At 35.0% G+C, this 16694-nt stretch overlaps 1 protein-coding gene across 10 annotated transcripts in view; it reads right to left on the bottom strand.

Moving 5' to 3' along the window:
• Window positions 1-12525: 12525 nt before the first annotated feature.
• Window positions 12526-16694, bottom strand: part of PAK5 (p21 (RAC1) activated kinase 5) — a 436232-nt gene continuing 432063 nt past the window's right edge. For all 10 annotated transcript variants that reach the window (XM_074287868.1, XM_074287871.1, XM_074287869.1 and 7 more), the window contains 2 exons: window positions 13789-13923; window positions 12526-12896 (listed from right to left, as the gene is read on the bottom strand). In XM_074287868.1, the coding sequence (XP_074143969.1) occupies window positions 12741-12896; window positions 13789-13923 (291 nt within the window). In that variant the 3' untranslated portion in view covers window positions 12526-12740. The remainder of the gene's footprint in view (window positions 12897-13788; window positions 13924-16694) is intronic.

Raw genomic sequence — 16694 nt, 5'->3', positions numbered from 1 at the left:
TATAGCACTTGACTTCATTTCTTGTGGAAAAATAAACAAACCTAGCAAACCTTTATGGCATGATGAAATCATCAGAGATAAAAAAGAATTGTTACTGTTTGCTATCCTTCAGAAGAACTGGTGGGATGGAGGGAAGAGGAGCTGCTTTTCATTTTGATGGTGGAGAGGCAAGCAGGTGGAAAGAGTAGGTAAGTGGCTGAGGCTAAGAAAATGATCCTTGCTGATGGATATTAAAACTCTTGACTAATTCCGGTAAAAAATAGTTTCAGTAATTGAATCCATAAGCCCCAAATTTAACATTCGTTACATTATTATATATGAACATACGTAAATGACTCTAGGTCTTGGGCTCAGTATATTAGTTTGGATTAAAATAAATTTTAAGAGAACTGTGATTATGCCTTTGAAGCTAGTCTGAAACCCCCATTGTTTTCTAAACTTTATTTTCCACTTGATTCTGACGATCAAAGAAAACAATCACAGAATCTGAGTTGGAAGACACTGGCCCAACCCCAACTGAACAAGAATTCCTTCTAACATGTTTTATGCATTTTAATCTATCCTTCTAAATCCCTTCTAGAAGCACCCTGCATCACTCTTAGAATTGCTCATTGTTAGGAAATAATTTTCTTACATTAAGTCTGTGTTTTTCTCTTTGTAGTTCTCATCTTGTGATCCTACTTTTGTCTTCTAGGGATGAGTAAAATACAACCAATCCCTCTTCCACATCACTACCCTCTAGTACTTGAATTAAACTATCCTATTTCCCCCCAAATGTTTCTTTTCCAAGTTAAAATGTCTGGTTGCTTTAAGATCCTTAAGGATGTTTCATCATTCTTGTTTTCTTCCTCCTTGAAGACACTGTTGGGGAAGAAATTTAAGCCTATGTTATCCATTAGTCCTTTTGCTTTTAAGAAACATGAAAAATTCCTAAATCTGATTTCTGACTCACATTTTCCAAGAAATGTTCAGCTTTTATTGCAATCTCACATGTAAGCTCTCTGACCCTTCTCTGATACTTTCTTCCAGTATTCTGCTTTGCTTTATTGTGGATACTTTTAATCCTTGTTTTCCCAGAGCCTCATCAGTGAGGTTTAGCTGTTTCCAATCTTTTTGATAGATTAGGGCAGAATCTCCTTTCACCTTTTAGAACCCAGGCACATGAATATTAAGAAAGTAGAAATCTAAATATTTTTGCCTTTTTCTTTTTCCTTCTCCAATTGATCAGGCTATGAGTTTCTACCCTATGCTTTTAGGTCTCATACAAGTATATGAGCAAAAGCAAGAAAGTGAGTAGTTTGAAATAGACTCCTTTCTCCCTCAAATAATCATTGGTAAAATAGGGAAAAAATTATTGGTGAAAATGTCAAGTAAATTAACATCCATAGATGGAAGATCAGACTTTGGATAGCTTTTGAGATTGTTCTTTTAATGGAAGTCACCATAACAAGAATTCATCCCCAAATGTTCATTATATGGTCTAGCCTTAAAGGTGAGAAGTTATACATTAATTATACAGAAACTACAGAAGATATTAAGTCAGAGATAGGTTGCCATCAGCAAGAGTGAAGGCCCTGTCCATGACAACCAAATCGTGTTATTTTGAAGTACTGAAATAAGTACAGCCTCTACAATATTTCAATTTCTCTGATACTTTTGGAAGGAATCTTGTAAGGGGAATATATGAATAAGGGATTGTCTAGTGATTACATGAGCTCATTTCTCAAAGTTATCCAAATGGAGTACTTTCCCTTCCATGATTTATAGAATCTTTAAAGCCTATGTTTATTGTATGTTTTATTATTTATCATCTACTTTGCAAAAATATTTCTTACTCATAACTTGATTACTTTTAGGCCTTTTACTCCAGTTAGTCTTCTGTATTTTGACTTTATGAATTATACAATAAGCTAAAGCATAAAGTTATAGCATGAGGATCTTCAGCTAAATATCATGAAGGATTTTATTGATAAAGGTTAGTTGTATGAGTGGGACACCAAGAGACATGTGTGGGAATCCAGAATTGAACTTTCTCAAGGATCTTCAGAAAGTGTATTTTCTCATCTATCCGAAATGGTTTAGGAATGGGCTCTAACTTTTGTGTTTAAGACAAGGATTTATTCTCCTTCATGAAAAAATTACCCTTATGACAATAATACAAGCAAATTAAATAAAGGATGATAAAGTGAAGTGAGGGGTAGCTGATGTTGGGAACAAATATAAGAACTGTGGCAGAGTTATTCAGTTATGTCTGACTCTTTGTGACCCCATTATAGAGTTTTCTTGGCAAAGATAACTCAAGTGATTTTCCTTCTCCAGGGGATTAGAAAAGTGAGGTGAAGTGGCTTCCTATTATTTCTATTTTACAGATGAGGAAACTGAGGTTAAATGTCACACAGGATCACAGCCAGTAAGTGCAGCTAGATATGGAGTCAAATATTCTAGACTCTAGGCTTGACACTATCTACTGCACCACTTAGCTGCCCCAAAATATAAGAAAAACACTAAATATGGTTAGATGAATCATAATAGCACTGCAAATTTTGGATTTAAAACCCAAGTTCAGGTTCTAGTCTCAATTGTATTTGCTTACTGCTGTAATTTTTTTTGGGGGGGAAGAAACCATGATTTTAGCAGTGTAGGAAGTTCCCAGTGAAAGGTTCCTTCTATAATCTTATTTGACATCTCTGCAATTTAGCCTTTGAAATTTGCCCAGAAAATAGTGAGATTGATTGACTTTCCTAGGATCACCCAGCTTGTTTATTTCAAAAGTGTGATTTCAACTTGTTTTTCTGACTGGCGCCTTTTTACTCACTTCCTATGGAGACCACATCAGAATTCAAAATCTGAAATCTCAAATGCTGGATTTTATGGTTTTTTTTGTTTTTTTTTTGCAGGCACATTAACTAACCTTGGGATAGTCACCAAGTCTGATCCTATTTCCCATTTTCCATTTTCCTTAAGTTCAGTCACTGAAGATCAGGCTGCTTCTTCATAGATGACTTTGAGCATTAAAGGCAGAACATAAAAGATGAGCTTTCTAATAATTAGAATAATGAACTACTTAGTAAAGCAGCAAGCTTCCTGTCACTGGACACATTCAGTCAAAGGAAGCTCTCAGGACTCAGGCAACTTTAGAAGAAATGAGAATTGGGTGCAAGGCTCTGAGGGGTGGTTCTCCTGCCTTTTGGAGTTGAGATTGTTTAGAAGCCTCGTTCAAAGGAATGCAAAGCTCTTTTCCAGAATTGTTTCCTTATTGGTGCTGTCCGCATTATTGTCATTTTCAGAGCTGCAGGGACGCCCTTATCCATCTGACTCTCCTTACATACAAGTAGTATAGCATCATTTATATGGCACTTTAAATGTCTAAACACACTTTGCACGTGTCATTTAACTTGATCCTCACAACTTTAGGAAGAGTTATCCCCATTTTACCGTTGAGAAAATTCAGGCAGGGGAAGATTTAAATGACGTGTTCAGGGCGCCTCAAAGCTGGCAATGGTTTACACATGAGAAAAGTGAAGCAAGAGGAGTTTAAATGACTCGTCCAGGGCTTAATCCACATAGGCATTATCTGAGGTGGGATTTGAACTCAGGTCTTCCTGAATGTCACTTAGTTGCTTAGACTTCCCCTTTGCATTTTCCCCTACTTTAGATTTTTATGACTTAAGACTCTCATGTTGAAAGGAATGACAAGATAATCTAAGAAAGCCTACAATTTCTTTTTTATCCATTTAATTTTATTTCCTTTACCATTTTGCCATCGCTCCTCTGAATAGAAACAACCAGGATCATTTATCCAGTTGTTCCATTCTCCAACTCAGAAAGGAAAAAGAAAATGAACAAACTGCAGATGCTCAATTACCTCTTTAACAGTCATTTTATAACTCACTATGTCCCTAAACATCAGTGCCTGCAGGCACAAAAGTATCCTTATTGCCTGTTCCATTTATTGTATGGAGAACCCCTGCCAGATGACATAAACCAGGTCTGGGAGACAAATTTGTTTTGAATTCTGACCATGTTCCTATGCAGAAGTTTCCCACTAGTAAGTAGTTGCAGCACAAAAGGGACTCAAGAGGTGAGAACTCATTTCCTTTCAGGGAATATCCCCTGCAGTTCTCTGTTGCCACTCTTGATTTTTCCTCCAACTTATTTGAAGTTATTCACATTTATCAAGAATTCCTTAATTCCTGAAGCACCTACTATATGCAAGGTAAGATAAAAAACACAAAAATGAGCTACAAATATCCTGCTGGGGAAGGGGATCCAATGAGCCCATAAGTATAGAACACAAAGTAAATACAAAATAATTCTTGTGGGTGGGCCTGGGGAGAGTTTTAACTAGAACTACCAAAATACGCCTTATATAGGTGTTTAGGCTGGGTCTTGAGGGAAGTTGGATCTTTGAACAAGCTTAGAGGAGGGAAAACATGCTAGGAAAAGGGCCTGAAATGGAATTGATGGAAGGCGAAGGAGAGTGCAAAGGCATGGATGCAGCTCATCATGATCAAGCATTTATTAACATGGTGCTAAATACAAAGACAGACCCTCATGAAGCATTTATTCTAATGGATGAAGGGACATCGGTGGCAAAAAGTCATTTTGGAAGGCATAGAAACCAGTTTCCAAGATGACTGGCAAAAATACTTACTTGATGGGAGAGAAAGGCCAATATAAGTATAAGACCTTGGACAATATCATCTCTCATGATAGATAAGATGGAGGGATATGGAATCTGTGATAAGACAGATATATTCTGTACAGTTTGAAGGACTGGACCAAAATAATATTAATATCTACATGTCAACCTGGAGAAAAATCTGCAGTCAAAATACACGGGATGCAGTCCTTGGTTGACATTTATATCAATGATGATAGAAATGTATACTTATCAAATTTACAGATGACATGAATCTGACAATAATAGATGGTAGGACTGGGATCCAAATGAAATCTCTCTTGGCTAAAATATTGTTCCAAATTCAATAGCCCTTAATAGGTAGAAATGTAAGGGTTTTATTTAATTTTTTAAAAAATCAAATGAAAAAGTACAAGCTGTGCATAGAAAGCTATACGTGCTCAAAATTTTGCATACTCTTGCAGACCCAGGAAAGCCTGTTATAGCACTACTTATCCCACTGGAAAGGAGCTGGGGATCCCATAACAGCTGCTTGCAAGCCCACCCACCTCATGCAGCAGATCTCAGGAGTTCTCTTCAGCTACTTTCCAGGCCCCCTCTAAGTGATATTTTCTTCCCTTAGAACATAAGATCCTCGAGGGTAGACACTGTTTTGTTTACTTTGTATCTCCAGCACTTTGCTCAGAGCCTGGAACATAGTAAGCACTTAAATTATCTATCTATCTGTCCTTCCATCCATCCATCATCTATTTATCTATTTAGTCAGAATTATGATTTAAAAGGACATCAAGAAAAGTTAAAGGAAATTGAAATATTTGTGCTGGATGGGGGAAGCCAGTGTAGACATAGTTGCTAAATATTAAGAAGGACTATCCCATGGAAAGTATTTGACTCTTTTGCTTGGTCCTAGAGTTTAGTATTAGAAGCAAAAGTTATATAGGTATTGAGGCATTTTTGGTTGCACTTAAGGACATTTTCCCAATAATTAAAAGATATTTAAAATTGGTATATGCTGCCTCTTGAGTTCATAAATTTCCCTTAATTACAAGTACAATTCAAGTAGAGGTCCTAGTTCTATATAGAACCATATCAATATATATATAGTCTTGTATAGAAGTACTTGTCCAAAAAGTTAGAAGATTCTTATTGAAGGATGACTTGGACAATATGATATTCTATGAATGAAAAATAATGGAACAATGGGAACAAAATATAAGCTTAACAGTGGTCCAAAGAAAAAAAATTGGGAGGCTCTTAAATATATGTGAAATTCTGAATAATGTCTTCCAGAGTGGTCACTATAAATAGTTTAAAAATGTCACTCAGAATTCTAATTTTTTTTGGTGCAACAAAAATCCCCCCTCCTTTTCCAAATTCAACAAGCCCAACTAAGTACCTACCCTGTGCAAACCATTGTATTGAGTGCTGAGTTTACAATCCAGGCTGAAGGTTAAGGTATTTAGGCAACTATAATGCACAGTATACTATGAAAAACTATATTATAGAGATACAAATTAAAGTTGTATTAGAGATGTTTGAGGTCCAATAGGAGATAATATGAGGGAAAGCTTCAAAGAAAAGATGTTTGGTTATGGAGATTGAAAAGGACACTCTAAGTAAAATAATTAGTATTACAAAATACAAAGGAAATTTAAGTAGGAAGGATTTTTCAGGAGCAAAGAAGAGTCTAGTTTGGTTGTTAACAGAGCAGGTGGAAGGAAGGATCATAAGATTGGAAAGATAAGGGGATCCCATTTTATGAAAGGCCTGGAATGCCAGATAAAGGAGACTGAATTTAAAGTAGTAGGAAATAGGTTACCACTGAACATATTTGAGCAGAGGAGTAATGATCAGATTAAAAGATGAGATTGGTTTGACAGTGGGCTTGACATAAGAAGATAGTGGAGGTGGAAAAACTGGTAGGAGGCTATTTGCAGTATCCATTTGCAGATAATAAAGGTCTTTTGGGGGATGCTGGCAATGAAAAGAGAAGAAAGGAAAAATGTGAGAAGTTCTAGAGGTGAAATCTAAGGGACTTAGTGCCTAGATATGAGAGTCAAATGAGAGATAAGAGTCATAGAATAAGGTTTGGAATATGGGAGACTGGTATGAATTGGCTAGGTTTCTTATATGTTGTCTGATGTGTCCATTGAGATATCCGGTAGGTAGCTTGTTGTAGAGAAAATGTGTGATAACCAACAAATGCTGAGGATTAAGGAAGATAGAGCTGAAAGTGAGGTAGGAATGTATCTGGTCTGGAAAATGGGAACTGGAGTTATGGCTGAAACATTGAGAAGAAAGTAAAAATTTTGGAGCAGTTAACTATGGGAAATGAAATAGGGGGTGAATAAGAAAAGAGCTAACACATCATGAAGCAGTGGTCAAGTCCAGAAGTTAAGTGCTACAAATCTTAAAAACGTAAAATTATCCTTATGGAGAAATTACATTCTTTTCCTTTATTTATATACTGCTTTGCTATTTTAAAAAGACAATATATATAAAAGACAATAAATAAACCAAAGCTAAAGCAATGATATGGTTAAGTACTGACTTTTCTTCTACCTCACAATAGCTGTTTTAGAACAAACAAAATTTTCCATGAAAGTACTGGGTAAAATTATAATACACTAGGCCACAACTAAGACAATTTCTACTGATGTAAGTGGACTCGACAAATATAAATGACTGATTTATAAGCTCTTTGAGGGTAACTCAAGGCATTATATTTTTTTTGCCATTTTATCCCTAGACTTTAGCATTATTTCTTGGCAAACCAGAAACACATTGTTAGAGTGAATTCGCATCAGTCAAGTGGTCTGTCTGGGGAAAACCCAGCCTCATTAGGAAAAATTGAACCCTTATGTAATTCCAGGTTTCCTAGTTTCTTGTCCTAGTTACCATGGCTTAAGCAGTACTGTCTTCTCTCAAGGTGGGTTTTTGGGAGAGATTGAGAACAGCAACTATTTGACATATCAGTCAAACTTTAATCCCTATTTAGCTTTTGTAACTTTTCACTCCTTTACATTAATCACTACTTGTCCGCCATGTGAGGGCTTCCCTCCTCCCCCCCCAATTTATCACTTTTTCTTAAGATTTTTTTTCAATTCAACAACATTTCTTAAGTGGATTTTATATGCAAGACACCAGTATTCCTCCTGCTAGGGATAATGGACAAAAAGCCCTCATGGACTTTTCATTCTATTGAAATGATATGAACTTATATGTAGTACACACACTTTCTGGCACTCAATAGGGCTTCTATTTTTTATTTCAACTTTTTTTTTCTTTTTTTGAGGAGGGGGAAGATTTACTGGACCAGAAATAATATACTCTATTGGCAAAATAACATTCTCTCATTCACTTTTAGATTTACTTTCCTTCTTGTGTTGTATCACTTAGATCAATGATTTGTACCCAATATTTAAGAGTTTTGACTGTCTCTTCTTACTTGGTTTAGAAATTCCAGCCTCCCTAATTTTAATAGAACTCCCAAAATCTAAGTGGTTTATGATCATTTCAACTCCCTGAAGAAAAACTGATTGCATTACAATTATGTTGTAATCGTGATTAAAATAAATGAGCATCCCAAGCCAACATTCATTGCTATTTCTCTTAGGTTATTGAACATTCTTGGCCTACTTCTTGCTCCCATCACTTTCCATCAGTCATAGGCACATTTATGTATTGGCAAACCCAGGAGACATACTTCTTTTAGCCCTTCAGTAAAGGAAAGGATATGGGCCAGTGGGAATATTTATCTATGGAGAACTAGCTCACCTAATCAACATTTTATGGAGAATATACTCCTAACACATTGCTATCTTGGAGAATTCAGCTTACCTGTCATTGGAATTAAGTTAACTTATTTGTAAATGGTCAATTATTCTAGGGCCTTTGACCTGTTTGAGAATTAATAATATGGGATCAAATTACTATACTTAATACCTGCTGGATATAAAATACTGAGCTAGTTTGAGGAGAAATTCAGAATCCTCAAAATATTTTATTCTTATTCACACACAATTATCAAGCATTGTCTACAGGGCCCATTCAAATGAGCACATTGTATCAAACTCCTTTTGTGAAGGAAACATTCTAGTAAGTCCTCTGGGTACTCTAATGGATGAGTTAGATGAGGCTGAGCTAATTGTCTATCTAAACTAGATTGGAACATTTACTTGAGTTAACTTGGGAGTTCAATTTAGCAGAGTAAGTATTTTTGGCATAGCTTGGTGGAAAGAAAATTTCACTAAGAGGAATAAGTTCTGGTTCTTTTCTAGCTCTGTGACTTTGAGTGAGTTATTTCCTTGAAATTAAATTTTTGTGCCTTCAAAATGAAGATGATACCATAATAATATCAATAATGTGTATATTACTGAAGCTTGTACATTGTCTTATTTGATTTTTTTTAGAAAAAAATCTGAATTAGATAATAATAATGCCTGACACCACCTAAGATTTATATATTAGTTTAAGGTTTGCAAAATGTTTTATTCATATTATCTAATTTGGTCTTCACTACAAGTATGCCCTTGAGATCTGTTTTTTGTTTTTCTTTGTATCACCAGTATTTGGTACAATGCCTGGTGCACAGCAGACAATAAGTGCTTACCAATTAATGAAGTAGATGCTATTATTATCCCTATTTTATCTATTAAAAAATTGAGGCAGAGAGATTTAAGTGACTTGTCCAACAATGCACAATTAGTAAGTATGTGAGATTAGATTTGAATTTAGGTTTTCCTGATCCAAAGCTCTGGATTCTAACTCTTACAACCAAGTTGCCTTTCATTATGGGCATTTTTATGCTCATATTGCAGATGAAGAAATTGGTGGTCAGAAAGATTAGGTGACAGAGTTAGTAAATATAAAGATTGGAATTTCAAACTAGGTCTCCCCACAAGAGGCTACATATAATGTCAGAAGGAGGGGGAGTAGGCCAGATGATCTCTAGACTTCATACTTCAAGATCTGATTCATAGGATGTGAACTGATTCCTAGGAACACAATTTTTACCACATAAAACTTAAACATAGCATTACTCAGGATATCACTTTAGATGATGATTTTGTAATTCTTGTCTAGGAAGCATCCATGTATCAGTTTAAATAAGTAAACTTTTACAGGTAAGAGAGGTCATATCTCTCTCTGTCTTTGGACCAGTCTTTACTGTTTAGAACCAATGCTTATGTTTTGGTAATCTTTCATAATAATAAATCATTTGTCTTTGAAACATAGGATCACAGATTTTGAGCAAGAAGTGATCTTTAAGGTCCCTAGTCCACCTCCCACATTTTACCAGCCTCAGAGAGGTTAATTTACTTGTTCCTGGCCACACAGTTTATATTAGAGGCAACAAATCTTCTTAAATCTCATATAATACATATAAACCATGTATTTGATTTAAAAATCAAACAACGAAAAGCCACTCTTAGTTTCCCATAGTTTCTAAGTAGGCTTACCTTTTGTAATTGATTAGATTTATAGAATTCTTTTCACAAAAGAAACATGACAGATGTAGATATGCAACAACATAAACAACCTAATTTACTTTTCTGTGATGATTTTTCTAATGTGCTCCCCTGAGAAAATTCTCCTTCCTAATGATTCCATGGTAGTTGAGTAAGATAGAGACTGTATGGATCTCTATTTTAAACCAAAATATTACATATTCCCTTTTCTTGTTGACATGGTAGCTAGTAATTACAAGTGGTAATATGTATTCTTTCATGAGTTACCCATTACTATTAATGTTCACTTTCTTTCTCTAAGATCATGAATGGATATGTTCTCCTTGTTCAAAGATCTTCTATTTTAGGAAAGTAGTACAAGCTCCAAAACCATAATGGGGAAAATGCAAACATTTATTTTTATTTGCAAATGCAGTTTTCTGCCAATAGTTGGTGCCCACAAAACCGCTTAAGCTACAATAACTTTCAGTAAACTCAATGAATACTTTAAAAAAATATCTAGTGATAAGAAAATTACAGAAAATTTTTCATTACACTGTTGAAAATGTCTTGAATCCAAAATTTACTATCTTATGCAAAGGTCATTAGCAGTTATTCTAGTTATTAAAAAGATTTTTTAAACATGTATATATTCCTGGTTTGATTAAGACAATTCACTTGAAACTCCAGGCCTTAGTTTTCTAGTATTTATGCTTTGGATTTTAAAATCTCACATACTTATTATATAAATATGTGTACATTTGCATAAATACATTTTTGCTTATTTTTATGAAATGAAATTTTTAATCCTATTTACCACCGAAAATCTCCTTCTGCTTGCAAAAACAAACAACAAACACAAACAAAAATACCTCAGGGAAATCCAAAGAGCAGCAGGTCGTCTTAATTATTTTTTTCTTTAAATATAAACAAACAATTAGAAACTTATTAATTACAAAAAATTCTTAATGATACCTAGAGCAACCAGAGATAGTTGTTTTTTTGTTTTTCCAAATCTAAATTCATATGTGTAATAGTACTTGAAGTGATTAAGAAAAGTTCTGGTTGTTCTATTTGGTAAAGAATGGCTTCTGTTTGATATATAATGAAGAAGAACTAATAATGATGATGTAGCACTTCCAAAATTTTAAAGGCATACCTACATAGGCCTACAGTTAACATGCAAGGTATCCAACAGGCAACACAAAATTTATTGTAGTAGTCATTCAATTATCAACAATCAAGAAGGTCTAGACAGCAGCACAACTTTTCTATGTCAGAAACACATTATAACATGATAACAGGAAAAGTCGGATTATAACTGGGAAAATACCCCCTGTGGTAAATTGACCTTTAGAGTCAATTCAGACTTCCATCATGTGAAGAATCAATTCAGACTTCCATCTATGTAAACAATAGAGATTAATACTGTGGTACAAGGTCAACAGAGACTTGAAATGAGGGATCTGCCTTATTGCTTAGTAGACACCAATCAGTCCTTACATCTCTCCTTTAACAAATCAAAGTAGAGTGTGAAAGCAAAGGTCTTAAAGCAAGTGATAAAAATGGAATTGTAGAGCTTCTACCTTTATTATTTTTCTTTTTCCTTTCTAAAATTGAAATAATCTCATTAGCTTATTTGTAGTAGCTCAGTTTTTAGAAGCTATGAGCCTGATTTTCCCTAATATAGAAACACCTCCTAAGTAGTTAAGCTGGTCACTTGGGAAAGCCATTTTTCAGAATACTAGGGGATCACATAGCAAATTCCTGCTTCTGTGCACTGAGGGGTTCACGCCTCATATTCTGGAAGAATGAACATGTTGTCCCCAAATGTAAGACTAGCTCCTAAGAAGAAGTTTTTACTGGGAAAACAGGTCTCAATTTTTTTTCCAGTGAGAAAACATAAAATGTGTGCTATTATCTCCACCCCCACCCACCCACCTTTCTCTACCACATTAAATTAAGAAGGATAGTCTACTAAAGCTGAAGGTGATAGGTATTCTTCCAGGATTCTAAAGAACTCTCTGTCCTCTGAAAGGGATAAAAAACGTAGGAAAGACTTTGTTCAAACTCCTGTTAAGTTACACATATTACTTCAACTAAGACAATGGCTACTTGACATCAAAGAACTATAAATTATCAAAAGTATAGTACAGAAAATTACAAATTCATTGCAAAATACATTACACTGCTACAATTCAGGAAAAAAAGTGCTTTTTTTTTCTTTTGCCAGAAAAGTATTGTTCCAAAATAGAAATAGAGGGTAGTTTTCCTCTTGGAGCAAACTCCTGTGGGTTAGCCTACATGTGCTATGTATTATTACCTTTTCCAAAAAATGCCTGTACAGAGTCTTTCAGTTTTGCTGGCTGAAGGGCTCAAAAAAATTAAGGATGAATACGAACACTGTGCTCCAAAGGATCACAACAGATGTCAGTAGATGGATGCCTGTTTTAGTAGTAGTGACAAAAAAAGGCTCCTATTGAGCTTCTGACCTCCAGGGAGTATCTCCTTGGATTGAATCCCTAGGATCATTTCTTAAGTATTGGTTTGGAAAGGACAGGTGGTTTGTCCTTCCCCATGGCTCCCATCCTCTCTCCCAAATCACTTGTGAGAAGTCCTCCTTCAGATCTCTACCACGGCCCCTCCATTCAGCGGTGTCTGTATTGTCTCATGAGCGGTACAATGCAAGAAGGTGGGCCTGCCAATTTCAAGAATGGATGTCTGATGAGTTCTTGTGCTGTCGCTCTCTGGGAGGGCTCCCTCACCAGCATCAAATCCAGGAACCCCCGAAGCACCGAGGAAATCTGTAATGTCATAGACATCATAAATATGTAAATCATCACCCCCACAATTGATTTTTACAAAGTCCTTCTTAGCTTAAAAAAAAAAATCCACCCAGTGGTCCTCAAACTTTTTAAATAGGGGCCAGTTCCCTGTCCCTCAGACTGTGGGAGGGCCGGACTATAGTAAAAACAAAAGCTCACTCTCTGTCTCCGCCCCTCAGCCCATTTGCCATAACCCGGCAGACCACATAAATGTCCTCAGTGGGCCGCATGTGGCATGCAGGCCGTAGTTTGAGAACCCCGAGCCCTACATTATCTAATGGGATTCACACAACTACCTGGTGAAGTAGGTAATCGAATTATTACTCTCTCTGTTTTATGAATAAAGAAACTGAGGTTGAAAAGGAATTATTCATCAGACCAAAACCATATCATTAGTAATTTCCAGATCCAAAATTTTAATCTAAGACTTTCTTTTCCTTATTTATACTATGACTCTAGTCAGAGACTTACCAGAGTTCAGTAAATTGGTTTCTCAAGTATATCATCAAAAAGTTAACTTATTTAATTTTAGGAAATAACCCTGATGGAAAAATATAAGCAAAAGGGCACTTCTTTCCATAACTAGAAATAATTTATTCTGATTCAGTCAATTAGGGAAAAAAGGTTATGTGATAATAATGACATACAAAAATGAATTTTAAAAAATATTCATACTTCAGGTAGAGATTAAACTACAAGATTTCTGAGCCTCCTGAGATGCTAGAATTTTATACTAAGTAATAGATCAATCACAAGTTAAAATAAGTAAGGTAGTTGATAAGTGCTTACAAGCACTATCTATGTCTCAGAATGCCAAAGTTGCATCTAATTATCAACTTTTTGAACTTTAATAAAACAGACAAATCCTTACCTTATGTAAGTCCTTCACTCTTGGAGGTAAGTTATCACGAATCCTACGCATTGCCTGAAGTGGAGGTTCATTGAAGTAAGGAGGCTCTCCATCTATCATTTCTATAACCATAATGCCAAGTGACCAGATATCCACCTGTTTTATGGAGTTCATAGGTTAATATTGAAGGGGAAATGGTCATTGTGAAGTACATACTGTACCTAAGAAACCAAGTAATTCATAAATGATTCATGAATTATTTTATTCAATAATAACCTAAAAGGGAGTTTTTTTAAAAGCATAAATCTCTAGACAGATGGTTCATTTAAGTTACTAGTTTATCAAAAGGAAAAATCTAATTTCTCATTGAGTATTCTAGTTGGCCTGGTAAGGAAGCCGAGCTCATCAATGTTTTACAAATGCAATTGTATGTATTATCATTCTAAAGTTTGTTCATTAGAATCTTTTTACTACCTGTAGGTGGATGAATGATCCACATAGTAAATCTTTAAAAAAAAGAAAAAAAAGAGATTGTCTTTAACAATCTGTGAAGGTCTGGGCTAGCTCCTCTGAAGGGCTCAGAATAAGTCCTAGCCCCACATTGGGCGCCAAAATGTAAAGGTCCGGTGGTCTCTAAGTTATCCTTTCAGACTGCCATCTCAACTCATTCTCCCAGCCTAGACTCTCTCCAGACCCAATGCTGCCTTCTTTTATCCTTGCAAAGAAAGGACATGTGAGAACTCAGGGGCTTGTGGGAAAATACTTCAACCAATGAATTTGCTCCTCTTAAAGGTGCAAACTCCTTTAAACATGTAAACTCTCCCCCAGAAGTCCAAAGGTACAAACTCCTTTCAAAGGCCTGAACCAAAGGTGTGAATTCTGATCTAGAGAACTGTTTAGACAACCTGAGTTATCACTTTGTAATCCTAACAACAACCTACTTAGATCTCTCTAAAACTGTATTTGAAATATTTTATGTAAATATATTATTATAAGATACTTATGCTTCCATTACTATTAGTAGATTAAAGAAAATTTTAAATTCTGTCACATTTTTATTATTAATTTTTTTCTGGTTATATATGTATATTAACTTTTAAAAATATACATTTATGAGTCATGTTGGGAGAGAAAAATCAAAACAAGAGGGAAAAACACTGGACATAAAAAGATACAGAAAAAAGAAGTGAATATAGCATGTATTGATTTACATTCAATCTCAATAGTTCTTTTTTTTAGATGCAAATGGTATTTTCTATCCAAAGTTTATTGGGATTGCCTTGGATCACTGAACCACTGAGAAGAACCAAGTCTTTCATAGTTGATCATTGACCATTTTTGCTGTTATTGTGTACAATGTATTCTTGGATATGTTTATTTCTCTCAGCATCAGTTCATGAAGATCTTTCCAAGTCTTTCTAAAATCAGCTTGTTCATTATTTTTTATAGAACAATAATTTTCCATTACCGCCATATAACATAACTTATTCAGCCATTCTCTAACTGATGGTCATCTACTCATTTTCCAATTCTTTGCAACCACAAAAAGCTACTACAAACATTTTTGCACATGTGGGTCCTTTACTCTCCTTTATGATTTCCTTGGGATTCAGAGCCAGTAATGACACTGCTGGGTCAAAGGGTATACAGTTTTACAGTCTTTGGGCATAGTTCCAAATTGCTCTCCAGCATGGTATAATGTCACATTAAAGAATACATTTTTGATGCTTAACTACATTAGATTTATATGGATAATGGTCAAAAGGTATGAAAACATAATTTTCAAAAAAGAGCATACAAAATTGTGAATTATTCCTTGGAAAACCTTAGTCTATTATCAAAGAAATGTATATTAGAAACTCTGAGGAGTCACCTCATAATCAACAATTTAGCAAAAATAATTAAGAGCACCAAAACTCAATACTGGCAGGGTTGTGGAGTACTAGGTATACTCAATCATTATGGATGAAATTATAAGTTGCAGAATCATTTTAGAAAGAAATATGTCAGTATATATTTCTCATTAAAAAAAGTAATCATAGCTTTTAAACTAATAATTACATGTTAGGAACAGAACCTGAAAATATTGTTGAAAAACACAATTAAAAAACGAAATTGGGCATTTACAAAAAGAACTAAAAACTGTGAAAGAAGAAAATAACTCCTTAAAAGTCAGGATGGAACAAATAGAAATGAATGATTCACAGAGAACCCAAGAATCAGTCAAACAAAACAAAAAAAATGAGAAGCTGGAGAACAACGTCAAATACTTACTGGGAAAATCTATAGACCTGGAAAATAGATCTAGGAGAGATAATCTGCGGATTATTGGACTTCCAGAAAACTATGACCAAAAAAAGAGCCTAGATTCTATTTTACAGGAAATTATCAAAGAGAACTGTCCAGAGATAATAGAAACAGAAGGGAAAGTAGATGTGGAAAGAATTCATCGAACTCCTTCTGAAATAGACCCTAAAAAAAGAACACCACGGAATATTGTGGCTAAGCTGCAGAATTACCACACAAAGGAGAAAATCCTGCAAGCAGCTAGAAAAAAACAATTTAAATACCAAGGTGCCACAATAAGGGTCACCCAAGATCTGGCTGCCTCCACATTAAAAGATAGAAGGGCCTGGAACCTGATATTCCGAAAGGCAAAAGATCAAGGACTGCAACCAAGAATGAACTACCCAGCTAAGTTTAGCATCTTTTTCCATGGAAGAAGATGGTCATTCAATGAAACAGAGGAATTCTATATGTTTCTAAGAAAAAAACCAGACTTAAACAAAAAATTTGATCTACATCCACAAGACTGAAGAGAAACAGAAAAAGGTACACAGAACCCTTGAGAACTGTAACTTTGTTGTGGGTATATAAAAAATACTCAAGGATAATTTGATTTTACTGATATAAAAGAAAAAAAGGGG

This window comes from Sminthopsis crassicaudata, chromosome 2 (assembly GCF_048593235.1).
Source record: "Sminthopsis crassicaudata isolate SCR6 chromosome 2, ASM4859323v1, whole genome shotgun sequence".
NCBI lineage: Eukaryota > Metazoa > Chordata > Mammalia > Dasyuromorphia > Dasyuridae > Sminthopsis > Sminthopsis crassicaudata.
This window is presented reverse-complemented; position numbering and strand designations above follow the sequence as displayed.